The sequence below is a fragment of the Leptosomus discolor genome, chromosome 8 (genome assembly GCF_034619465.1).
Source record: "Leptosomus discolor isolate bLepDis1 chromosome 8, bLepDis1.hap2, whole genome shotgun sequence".
NCBI classification, from domain to species: domain Eukaryota; kingdom Metazoa; phylum Chordata; class Aves; order Leptosomiformes; family Leptosomidae; genus Leptosomus; species Leptosomus discolor.
This window is the reverse complement of record NC_141398.1, coordinates 39798856-39810895: the sequence shown is the minus strand read 5'-3', so window position 1 is coordinate 39810895 and position 12040 is coordinate 39798856. Positions and strand designations below refer to the sequence as shown.

The 12040-nt window shown below is 57.9% G+C and overlaps 1 protein-coding gene across 1 annotated transcript; it reads right to left on the bottom strand.

Annotated features, from left to right (window-relative positions):
• Positions 1 to 5779: 5779 nt before the first annotated feature.
• TPPP3 (tubulin polymerization promoting protein family member 3) lies at positions 5780 to 7640 on the bottom strand. The gene is made up of 3 exons (XM_009954348.2): positions 7448 to 7640; positions 6224 to 6377; positions 5780 to 5968 (listed from the first exon to the last, which is right to left on the bottom strand). Exons 1-3 carry the CDS (start codon positions 7633 to 7635, stop codon positions 5780 to 5782), a joined length of 531 nt encoding a protein of 176 aa, XP_009952650.1. The 5' UTR covers positions 7636 to 7640.
• Positions 7641 to 12040: the final 4400 nt, after the last annotated feature.

Sequence of the window (12040 nt, the reverse complement as noted above, 5' to 3'; positions counted from 1 at the left end):
GCCCTGAGTTTTAGACTTTGGGTAACAAAGAATGTTCCACAGCCCCTCACAGGCGGCTCTCGAGACTTTGCTGAGTGTTACCTCCAGCCGCTGGATCCCACAGTGCCCTTTTGCCCCTCAGAACAGCCCTGCCTCTTAGAAAGATGCTCAGTACGGCAGTACTTGTAAGCTCAACCTTCTCCCTGTGTTTCCTTCAGATGAGTTGTTTTGAAAAAATGACCATCTAAGTTCCCAGGTGGAATTTCTAAGACTGGAAGTGAAACAACTTACCAGACGTCAGGAGACCAGGGCTCCTCTGCAGGACAAGCCAGAGTTATGGGCTGGTCACAGGCAGGGTACACAGCTTACCTGTCATGGGAGGAGGTGGTACCTGGGTCCCAGCAGAACTCCTCTGGCCCTGAGTCATGTGTACTTCTTGTGATACCCCTGCACTGGTGGCAAATGGATGAATTCAGGGCTTTGACACATGAGCGAGCTATTTTGGTGATCATTACCACACAGGAGGCTGCAACTGGCTACAGACTTTGAAGCCAAGATATGAAAATTCCAGTTCGGTGAGTGGAAAGTCAGGAATATCCTGGGTCTGATGAAACCGTTTTTTTTTTAAAAAAAGTATCTCAGGTCAAAATGAGAGAGAGGAGATTTGCCTTTTGCAATCATAGCACTCTGCGGATGTGCTTCCAGCTGTCTTCGCACATGCTATCAATCTCTTTGAATGGTTTCTATCAGTTATTAACCACTGTAAGCCAGCTATACATGAAGTCTTAAAACGAATCACAGCTGTAGTTGTACTCATCTTGAAACAGGGAGCCCTAAGCTACAAACCTGGAGCTCTAAGTACAACCATCTTAAAATATGATTTTGAATAAATGGAAATCGATGTATCAGTTTTGGAAAAAAATCTTTACAGCAGGTTCACTCTCCTGAATGCATGCTCATCGTTTAATTTTTTTCCTGCAACAGTCTTGCCCAGGTATTTATTGTCCCCAAACCGCCCTGCTGCAGTAGTTGACCAAAGAGAGCAGACACACTGTTCACAGAACACCTCTTCCAGCTGATAAATGCACCAGTCATGAGACATCACCCCCACTAGGAAGAACTGCAGCAGTGCCATCAGCACACGGCTCTGGTCAGTGCTGCAGTTTGGAGCAATTATGCAAATGTCTTCTGTACAGGAAGCAGAACAGACATGAAACATGGACTGTGTTCAGTTTTATGTTGTATGAAATGTCATGCTGTATTTAAAGCTGCTGAATCTAATCCTTGCTTTTTTTTTTTTATTTCTCTGCATCTTCCTGCTTCTATCTTCCCCTGTGTCCTTCCAATTCTGACACAGTTATTATATTAATAAAGAGTGGGCATGACTGCTGTATAATAACATTTTATCTGAAACCATGCCATGCTGGGAAGATGGTAATTTCATTAACTGAATTCCCTCTAAAATGATACTGAATCAATATTCCAGCATACTGCTGGAGACACATAGCTGGCAACGAAGCATTGCAGATAACGTTCGTGGTCAAACCAATATCTCCAGGCACTGACTGCAAGGATTTGAAATTCTAGTCCCAGGTCTAGATGTATAACTCTGGGAAAGGGCCTGACCCTCCAGGATACAAGCTGCTCCCTGAGTCTTGTCTGAGCATGATTTGCAGCCCGGCCTGTGTACTTTGGAAAGTGTTGTCCATCAGACCAGCAGTGAAATGGAAAAGTACTGAGGAAGGCAGCGCAGGTACAACTCAGCAGGGAAGCTGTTTTGCCTGGCCTGAGACCAAGGATCTGCACTGCACCAGCACAAGACACTCCATGGAGGGATGCTCACCAAGGGAGCAGTTTTTTGGAACAGCAACATGTATGAGCTCTTACTGGTGCTCCTACGCAGGGACAGAAAGAGTAAGATCTTGCTGAGCTTATTGGCATCCACTGTCTCGCTCTTCTAGGGCTGAATCTATGTCCTTGAGGAACAGAGGGACCAGTCTCCATCAGTATCTCTGGTCAAACCACTCATCCCAGAGAAAAATGACTTCTCAGAGGAGCCAGATCCCTCATCCCAGGCGCACAACTTGCTGTCAAAGTGTGAAGCACATCAGACATGACCCCAGATGATTTTAGAAATCCTCTAGGGACCTTGGGGGCAGAGAACACATTTTACAGCTAAATTCATCATAATCACTCAGCTGAGACTCCTAGGCTGCATGTCTCACCGGCAAGCTGAGACATCAGCCTGTAAGGGGGGTCTGGATTTGTCCAAAATGGTGGAGGGGGTTAGTGTTTATGGTGGCAAGGTTGGGAGCGAGGTCTGACATGCCCCTCCACTGCGGGAGAGCAGCCAAGGGGAAGAAAAAAAATGAGAAGGAGAAAAAAGCTTCATGTCAGGGGCTTGGATCAGTGCGAACAACATAAATACTGTCTGAGATACCTTCCGCCCGCTGGCTCCTCTGCTGTGACGGAATTACACACTGGCTGCAAAATGTCTTTCTTGAGTTGATGTGGAGCCAGCCTCAGAGCAAATGCTTGGCCAGAGCGAATTCATTAGCACAGGGGAAGTGGCTGCAAGGCCTTTTGTTTGGGCTTCGTCACTTTTCATCACAGAAAGTAGCTTTGCATCTAATATTTTAAAGTCTCTGCCATCTCAGCAGCCTGTGGCACCACTTCAAGCTTCACTGGGAAAACAGCCAGAGCCACTGGTCCTGTGGAAGTTCCTTCAGATTATGGTCTTCTCGAGGGCTGAGCACCCCAACATAGCCTCTCCTTGTCTGTCCTGTGCTCAAGTGCCAACCGTCCTGGGGACGTCTGTTTTCCGGTCCACATTAGTCATGAAGACTGCTGTTTAAAGGCCTTATTCCTTGCACTTACCACCCCGCGAGGCCCTGCCTCCACGTGGCTTCAGCCACGCATAGGGGCTGTGCAATGTATCTGTAATGCAGATGACAGCTGAGATACTTCAGATGCTTTTTCTAAAGGACCCTCCTGCAAGGAGGAATGGGGTAAGCCTTGTACACACATCCACAGCCAACAGCTCCCCAGGAGATCACTACACTGGCATTTAGAAAGTGTTCCATTTTTGCTGAAGACCCAAATCAACATCTCATTGTTCCCAGGAAGCTGTTCCCATCTCTTCAGGGGAAGTGACTTTTTTTCTGGTTGATCTTAGGCACTTTGCAGCCATTAGACCCTGTTGGGTCTTTACTGGCACTAAGTGTCCTGGGGCTGGTTTGGCAGGACCAAGATACCAGACTAGGTGGTGCCAACCAGCCTGGCAAGAGTGGTCTGGCCATTGCTAGCCTCACCACCCAGCCCTGTCCCCATGCAGGGAACTGCATGCGCTGGAGCTGCCTCCTTGGGAACAAGGAGACGGTCGTAGGAGGAAAGTCCCATGTAAGCTGTGGATCGAGCGGTTGAGAACTTGAAGAGGAGCTGAAGCAGGTAAGGAGCACTTTTAGGCTGGGTGGTTTGGCAGTATGTGGGAACTGCTACCCGCTGCGTGACATCTGCCATGGCCTCACAGGTTGCAAAGAAGCTGCTTCTGTTCAGAACAGCAAGCAACTGACTGATTGTAAGGCTTGCTGGGCTGGCTGTCCAGGGGAGGTCCCGCAGTCCCTGCCTTGGCTGCTCCATCACCTGAGCGGTGTCAGCTCCCTTTGCTTCTAGATGGACTTATGGAGGTAACTCCACGTGAGGACCTATCCACCCTCCTTGCAGGCTAACAAACCAGGGGTGTTCAGCAGCTCCTATATGAACAGCTGAGCTGCTGCAGTCCCTAGCCTCAGAGGCAGAGGTGGGGTGAGCAGCGGGGGAGGAACGACTGCTGCTGCCTAATGCCGTATTCTGCTGCCAGACACAGGGATGCCAGAGCTGCTGCTTTTACCACAAGCAAGCTTAGAACCAGTCAGCAATCCTCTTCCCAGTCTTGATCTCCCAGTATCAAAAGCATGTCAGCACAACTCCCCTTCAGAGCTGCCCCAGCACAGGTACCCCTCCTCGTTCCGCCACCAGGTCCTGACCAGAGCCATGCACAGGCAGGGGATGAGTCCCATGGGGCCTGGCCTGCAAACCTCCTTTGCAAAACCTCCAAGTGTGCACGAGGACAGGGCTGTGAATGGCACAGCATGCAGGTCAGCCTTGCTCTGGGAATTTTGCACTTCATTTTTGCAGCTGGGCAGTGGAGTCAGCAAACAGTTAAAGCCCCCCCACACACACACTTTTTGAAGGTGGAACATAGGATCTTGGAAAGAGCATTTAGGGGCACAGATAGCCACAAACTCCCTCTGACCTGCTCAAAGGAGGGCTGATATCCCCCCCCGGCTTCACCCCCAGCCTGCCACTGGCAGATCAGTGCCACTAGACACTAACTGGTAGAGCCTCACTGGGGGTGAGGCTGAAAACAGCCCAGAAGATGACAACCTCTTCCTTCTGCTGTGGTTGAAAAAGCAGGTGGCTGGGATGCAGAAGGTGCAATGCTGTGCGTTGGCAGGGAGCGAGCCTACCCAAACCACACATGTGCCCCCAGCACATCCCTCGTGGTGTGGGCAGTGACAGTGCCACAGCTGAGGCACCTACAGCATAACCCCTGTGGGTTATTTAAGGAGCCCAGCTCTGAGCAGATGACCACAGAGGTGGGTATCTCACTGGAAAGCCTGGCACTGCCACCCAGACAGCACTGCAGCAGGCTCTGCCCATGCCTGGGATGGAGGTGGCAGTGTCTGCACCCAGCCCCATGCACCCACCGGAGCTGCCATCCCATCCTGGAGCCCAGCCTGTTCCCAGGGATCGTTACCAGGAGCTTGTGTGTTTGGTTGCAAACAGAGCAGGAGTGGGAGCCAGGAGCTCTTGTTTGTGTGCCTGCAGTTGCTCAGGCAACTCGGGGCCAGCCAGGAGCTGCCAAAATCACAGGTGGCCAGAGCCGAGCCCATGGCAAGGCTGCTCTGGGGTGGTGTGGCCAGCCAAGCCTCCCACCTCCCGGCTGGGTGAGTGGGCAAAGGGCCTCTCACCGCTCAGTCCTGCTGAACACAACCAGACCGAGGGCATCAGTGCGGAGGGGGTTTTATTGCAGAGCCGGGTTACAGCATGGGTCTGCAGCATCCTTTGGTTTGGGCTTCACGAAGGCAGCAGGAGGCCATGGGGGTTCAGGTCAGAGACCTTTGCTGACGGCCAGGCAACACCAAGCTCTCCCGGGGTGCATCCCGGGAGCAAACCCAGCAGCACCGGCACCGACGGCATCGCAGGGTCTGAGCCTCCTGCGGTGCTCGGCAAGTGGCAAAGCCAGGCAGCCCTGTGGTGAGGGCACCAGTGGGGAAGGAAAGAGGCAGCGGTGGTGTAACTGGTGTGGGGTTAAGGCAGGTGCCTGGGAGGTCTGCAGGGAAGACAGGCTGCGGTCCCTGGTGGGACTGGCAGGGAGGGTGCCCTGAAAGCCAGGGCTGAGGTAGGGAAGGTCTGGGTGCCAGCAGGGCAGGGGAGCCCTGAGGAGCAATGCTGTTAGTACGGTGAGCGCTGCCAGTGTCAGAGGGGTGGGAGTGACAACACGAAGGGGACAGGAGGGGCTGGGGGGTTCACAGCACGGGGTGGGGGGGACGGACATAGCACTGGGGCAGAGGATGCGGCCCGGCGACTTTCCCAATCATATCAGCACTGGGCGGCCGACATCCCACCAGCCTGGGGCTGGCCCCAGCACAGCCTCCCAGGCCCCACATCACACGGGCACGTCCCAAGGCTGACGTAAGCGCCGGCCCCACGGCCGACACACAGGGACCGGGGTGGTGGGCGCCATGGGCACCTGTCCCTACTTTTTCACTTTGGCATCGTAGGTGCCCGCATTCTTGTAGGCACTGACATAGCCGCTGGTGTCCACGATGTTCTCCCGCCCACTCTTGCCTTTGCCCTTGCCGCTCTCATCAAAGCGCTCCTTGTGGGAGCCCGTGTACTTGGAGGTGTCCGTCAGCCTCTCCACAGCCCCCACCGTCTTGGCTTTCTGCAGCAGGGAGATGGGACACAGGAGTCAAGAACATGCCCCATCCCCTTCATCCCTTGCCCTGCACAAGCTCCTGACACCTGCTGAAGACCCTGCTGTGCCTCGCCGTGCCCACCAGAACCATGCAACCCCCACACCCCCCAGCCCACCCAGGGCCCCAGGGTCCCCCAGAAAGCATTTGCACTGTGGGCAGAGCTCTGTCCTCCCCTCCTGACCATCCCTCTGCTCCCAGCAGCTGAGGGGCTCTTCACTCACCGTGACACCCACGTTAATGGGCTCCTTCCCTGCCACCAGCTGGCAGATGGCTTCGTACGCCTCCTCTTTGCTCTTGTCCTTAAATCTCTTGGGGGCCAGCTCCTCCAGCGCCTTCTTGAACTCCTCGTAGTTGATGACACGGGCTGTCTTCCCTCTGCAAGCACAAAACCCAGGCTGCCGTCAGCATGTCTTCAGGTTGCACCTCCAAATGGGGCTGCAGTGGGATGAGCTGCATCAGGGAGACTCCGGCTTTGTCCTCCTCCAGCCTTGGGCTCCTCACCCACCTCTGAAATGCAGCTGTGGCCAGGGCAATCCTGGCTGAATGAGTCGGGCTGGGCACAGCCGGTGCTGAGCTCCAGGAGCTTTTCAGCCATGTGCTGTTGGAAGTCCCTGGTGCAAAAAACCTCACGCGTGCATGGAAGTGCCCTGGGACTTGGGTGCTGGTGGCAGGAGGGGACATGCATCCATTCCCACTGCTCCCAGCCTGCCTGAGATGCCCACCACCCTCTCTCCCCTGGCAGGCATCAGTCCTTCTCTGGTCAAATTTGGAAGGACGTGCACAGAGCATCTCTCCCAGGAGCGCCTGGTCCTCATCTCCAGGGAAGTGCAGCAATCCACCCTCCTACATATGAAAACCTCCCAGTGCTCAGACCCTCCAGGCCCCACCAGGGAACAAAGGGATGGTAGGACAGAGGGTGTGGAGGGAGCAGGTTCTTCATCCATCCTTGCTCCCGCTCTTCAGCCACCCCTGTGACCTCCAAGGACCAGAGTCCTCCCCAAGCTCAGGTGTGGGCTGGCCAGGCCCAGGGATGGGCCGTGCCACATCACATGGGACACCTCCGAGCACCCTCCTCTTCTCCCTGCAGCACCTTATTGCTAGATGGGAACCTGGCAGAACTGGACAGGCCCACCCCAACGCCTGGAATTAGGAGCAGGGGCACAGCCTCTGCACCAAAATCTGAGCCTCCCACCACCCAAATTTGGATTAATTTATTATTAAGTCTTGCAAAAGCAGCCACACAAGCTCCCTGAAGGCAGGACGCTGCGGGGAAGCACCCAGTGCTCCATGCAGAGTGCAACATCAGAATGGAGAGCCTGAGCGGGCAGCCGGGGTACCACCCCTCCTCGGGGACCACCACACCCAGGCACCGCCACCCTGCTTGCACTGCAAGGGCATCCCCACCCTCCGGGTGGCTGGAGGCCCCAAAAAACCAAGTCACTTACTTCACCTTGGAGAAAACAATGTCCACGTCAGTGCTGGTGATGCATTTGCCATCAGTGACTTTGCAGTCTTTGCAGAGCTTGGCCCAGTTCTTCCCATTCATTTCTTGCCCCGTAGCCTTGGTGTCACCATAGATGGCGAATTTGCGGAAGCTCTCTTCCAGGGATGCCATCTCAGTGCTCCTGGCCATGGGGCTGCAGGACAGGGGGCAGAGGGGCCTGTTACCGCCCAGGCTCTGGCTGGCTGTGCCGGCAGAGCTCGGCTGGCTCTGCTCTTCTGTCTGTGAGGGCAGGAGGAGGAGGGCTGGCGAGGGTGGAGGGATTGGAGCCGGAAAGGGGTGTTGGCAGAGCCTGCGGGCGTGGGGTGAGGGCTGGCAGCAGCCTCGGATGAGCCCCAAGGCCAACAACCGAGACTGGATGGAGGCTCCTGCTTGAGAGCTGTCAGCAGCAAGGCTGTCAGCTCCGGGGGCTGGCGAGGAGTGAGTGCATCAGCCTGTCCCCTCGGGAACGCTCTCTGGGAATGACGCAATGCAGTCGCCTTCCTCCTGCTCGCTGGTCGTGAGAAACGGCACGGCACGGCTGCCTGCCTCCAGCCCCACCTCTCCCCTGCCCGCTGCCTCTGCCAACACCCGCATCCCCCCTCCAGGGAGCTGGCAGCACCCCAGCTCTGCCACCAACCCCCCGCCCAGGGCTGGGCCAAACGGGTTGCCCGGCAGCCAGCGGCACGGGGGGGGACCAAATCACAGATGGCCACTGCCCCATCCCTGTTTCCCGCCTGCCGTCACCTCACTGGCCTCGCCCTGCCAGCTCAGCATCCCTCGCCATACGCTGGGCACCCACAGCATCTCAGCCAGGACCGGGCCCATCCGTGCTCAGGAGCGGCCCCAGCAGAGTGGGTACCTCACCAGGGGCCTGGTGGGGGGGAAGGCCGCGATGGGGCCCCCCGGGGAGCCCTGGCGCGAGCCGGAGAGCGGCCACGCAGGAGCAGCGGGCCGGGCTGCTTCGCCGGCGGCCCTTGCGCTGCTGGGCGACCGTCGCTAGGGTGGAGCGGCGCTGCCGGGCGACCGTCGCTAGGGTGGAGATGCCGCTGGGCCCCGCCCGGCTCCGGGCTCCCGCGGGGCACCCGCCGCCCCGGCCCCGCATCGCATGGAGCCGGGACCCTCCCCGCCCGGGGGATGCGGGGGCACCCCCCGCCAGCCGGCCCTGGGACGGGCAGCGGCGGGAGCCGAGGGTCCGGGGGGTCCCGGGTCGGCAGGGAGGGGGTGGGGATGGGGGGTGGGGGTCCCGGCTCCGCCGCGGCCTCACTCACTCACCTCCCGGCGCCGCGCTCTGAGGCGGGGGAGGCGGCCGCCGCCGCCTGTTTAAGGCACCGCCATGGCGACGGGAGGGGCCGTGGGCCGCGCCCGCACAGGGCCCCGGGCCGCCCCCTCCCGCCTCCCCCGGGCCGCGGCACGGCCGGGAAGCGCCCTCGGGGCGGGGAGACGGAGCCCGGGCAGCCGGCCCGGACCACCTCTGGGGCGGCCTCCACCACCCCGCGAAGCCCTTCCATCACCCCATGGGGTCCCTCCGTCACCCCTCGGGCCCCTATCGGCACCCTACGAGGTCTTTCCTCCACCCCGTGAAGCTCTTTCATTACCCCACAGGCTCCCTCCATCACCCCTTGTGGCCCTACGAGTACCCCATGAGGTCTTTCCTCCACCCCACAAGGTCCCTCCATCACCCCACAGGCTCCCACTGGCACACCACAAGGTCTTTACCCCACAAGACCCTTCCGTCACCCCACGAGGTCTCCCTACCACCCTGACACTGCAGGCTCCCCTCTGGCAGCCCCCCCTTGTGCTCTGCCCCACAGCCCTGGCCCCTGCCCCACACAACCAGAGTGACCCTCCACAGAGGAACCGTCACCTCTCAGTGGGTGACATCATGGACCAAAGGCCACTGCCCAGGCTGCAGGGACAAATGCCAACCATCCTTGCATGCCGGGCACCACGGTAAGCGCCTGTTCCCTTCGCACAGCCTGGTGGGCCACCCTTGGAGCAAGCCTGGGGACAGCCGGCTGTGTGTCAGTGCTGCCCCATCGCTGCCTTCACGCAGAGCCCGACCACACATGGGGCTCCCAGCAGGTGCTGCGGGCTGAAGCAGCACCCAAATATTGTGGTTGCCATGGAGTCCCACCACAACCCACATCACTTACTCACAGCCCCACCTCAGCTGTTTGCCTGGAGCTTGATCTGACCTCGCCACTCCCCTTGGCACTCCCCATCCTTGCTCTGGTGGGCACAGGGCGTCGTGCACAGCCAGCCGCAGCATGATCAAGAGTTGTTCACACTGAGGGGATGCAGCTTGCCATTTGCTGCTGCCATGCAGTGTCCTGTGGGTAACTCAGCAGCCTGGGGAGCTGGGCAGGGGCTCGAACAACCCATGCAGGCTTTGGCACCCTGCAGTCTCTGTCTGCCCTGGTCCCTGTGTAGGGGAGCTGCAGGGCAAGGATGGACATGGGCATCCCCACGGCTGAGCTGCCCCAGGGGTATCTCAGTTCTGCTCCTGCACCCAGAGCCCTTTGTTTTGGAGTATGGCCCCAGTGACAATCTCCTCTTGGCTGAGGGGCACTGTTCTCTGCTAGGACCTTGTTGCCAACTCTTCACTGGACAAAGCCCTGAGCAATCCACTCATACTGATCCTGGCTGGGAGCAGGGTCTGGAGACCTCCAGAGGTGACCACCAGCCAACCGTGAGAGTCTGTGCTTTGGGACCACTACCTTTAGCTCCTGCCTCAGAGGTGAATGCCAGGGCTGTTGTCAGAGGATGCAGGCATGCCACAGCACCTAGCCCCTTTGGATAGCCCAGATGCTCACAGCCACCTGAAGGACCCCACTTTGTCTCATCCCCCAAACAGCCTTATGACCCCTCCATTGGCAGAAGCTGCTGTTTCACAGCCCAGCCAGAGGCAGGGTGGCAAACCATGGCTGCCCAGTGGCAAGGACATCCTGGAGGGAACAGTCAAGGGTGGGCAGGGCAGGTGTGGAGGCTCATTTAGTAGGGCTGGACCAGCCTGATGCCAGGCAGACCTCACCAACAAGTGTTTCTCCTCTGTCCAGCTTGTCCTGGTAGAGCTAGGACATGGCCAGAGAGCCTGGGCACTGCATGGAGGAAGTGGCACCAGGAGGACTCTGTCCTGAACATGCATGCTTCCCGCTCATCATAAAATATGAAAGCAGGTCCCAAAGTGCAGAGGCCCAGAGGTTACAGTGGCCGGCTGCAAAGTGGGAAACTAAACCAGCCTCCACCCAAGCCAGCAAGGACCTAGAGCTGTTGTCGCACCCAGCAGAAAGTGATGAAGAGCTGCTCACCTGCTCTCTGCTTTAAGGAGAGGGCAATAATTGAGGCTACCATGTTGAGAAGGGTGGTTAAGTCCTGCTGATGGTACAGACTTGTCCTTAGCTTGTCCTGCAACTCCCCACCAAAGTGGATGTCTTTGGCTCTGCTTCCAGCTGACAGCTCCAGAGAGAAGCCCAGGTAACCCTTGGCTGGAGCATCCAGCCCGCAGCAGCTCCAGCAGGGCTTGGTGGCAGCAGGCAGCACAAGAGCCCGCGTTCACCGAGCTGGCAGCAGGCAGGAGCTGAGCGGGAGCTGGGCACGTCAGCAGCTCCTCTCTAGCAGCTCCAGCCTGTCCCAGGGGCTGCAGAGCCCAAAGAGCCAAGAGGTGGCACATGGGGAGAGCCAGGCAAGTGGGGGGCACCAAGCCAGGGCTGGCGAGTTGCCCCATGGGGTCGGGTAGAGCAGGTCAGGTTTCAGTTCCTAAGGGCTGGGGTTTGTTGTGCATTTGTTGTCACCATGACAGCTCTGCTGGGATGGAGCTCGGTCCTTGGCTGGCTCCTGCTGTTCCTCATGCAGCCCGGAAAAGGAAGCCCGGGAGGAGGCTGTGGCTTGGTCTGGAGCCCGTGGCACGGGCAGGAGCTGAGGAGGAGGTTGCACAGTTCCTGTGATGTGGTGGAGGAGCATGGACATGGTTCAGCGCTCAGCTCCCAAGCGACATTTCCCTTCTTGTGATTTCCAAGAAAGGCCAGGATGTTCCCAGGCTGTCTCCAGCCTCGGGGAGCTTCACAAGCTGCATAACTCCAGCATTTACCTGAGACACAGCTCAGTGTCACTGAGACAAGGCTTCAGATGCTGGGCTTGCCCCTGCTAGGACGATGCCTATCTCCCCACCTTCACGCAGAATCCTGGAGTGCTGTGACAGCTCCAGGGTGCAGCTCAGAGCTTGCATGAGAACACAAGTGCAACCACAGAGCACCCTCTGCACTCGCCCTCTGTCCTCTTTGCTTCTTGCCTCCTCCAGGTCTGGGCACCGCAGGCTCCCCAGAGTCATCTTGTTTCAGGAATGAGTCGCTGGCTCAGCCGCATCTGGGGTGGGATGAGGTTATGCAGGAACACCGGTTCTCTAGCACAAGTTGCTACAAAACAGAGGGAAGTGTTTCGGAGGTTGTGCAATATGTATACAGTAACCCCAGCAACAGCGTGTCCATAAGGCATTAACAGGGCTTAGCTGTGGCTGAGGAGCTGCATGATCGCAGCATGTGTGTGTGCATGCCGGCTG

What these genes read in the sequence shown, in the direction of transcription:
- TPPP3 (XM_009954348.2), bottom strand. Translation starts at nt 7,635, where the DNA reads ATGGCCAGGAGCACTGAGATGGCATCCCTGGAAGAGAGCTTCCGCAAA. An exon ending in ATTGTTTTCTCCAAGGTGAA is followed by an intron (nt 6,378 to 7,447) that starts GTAAGTGACTTG and finishes TTGTGCTTGCAG; the next exon opens with AGGGAAGACAGCCCGTGTCA. An exon ending in CCATTAACGTGGGTGTCACG is followed by an intron (nt 5,969 to 6,223) that starts GTGAGTGAAGAG and finishes TCCCTGCTGCAG; the next exon opens with AAAGCCAAGACGGTGGGGGC.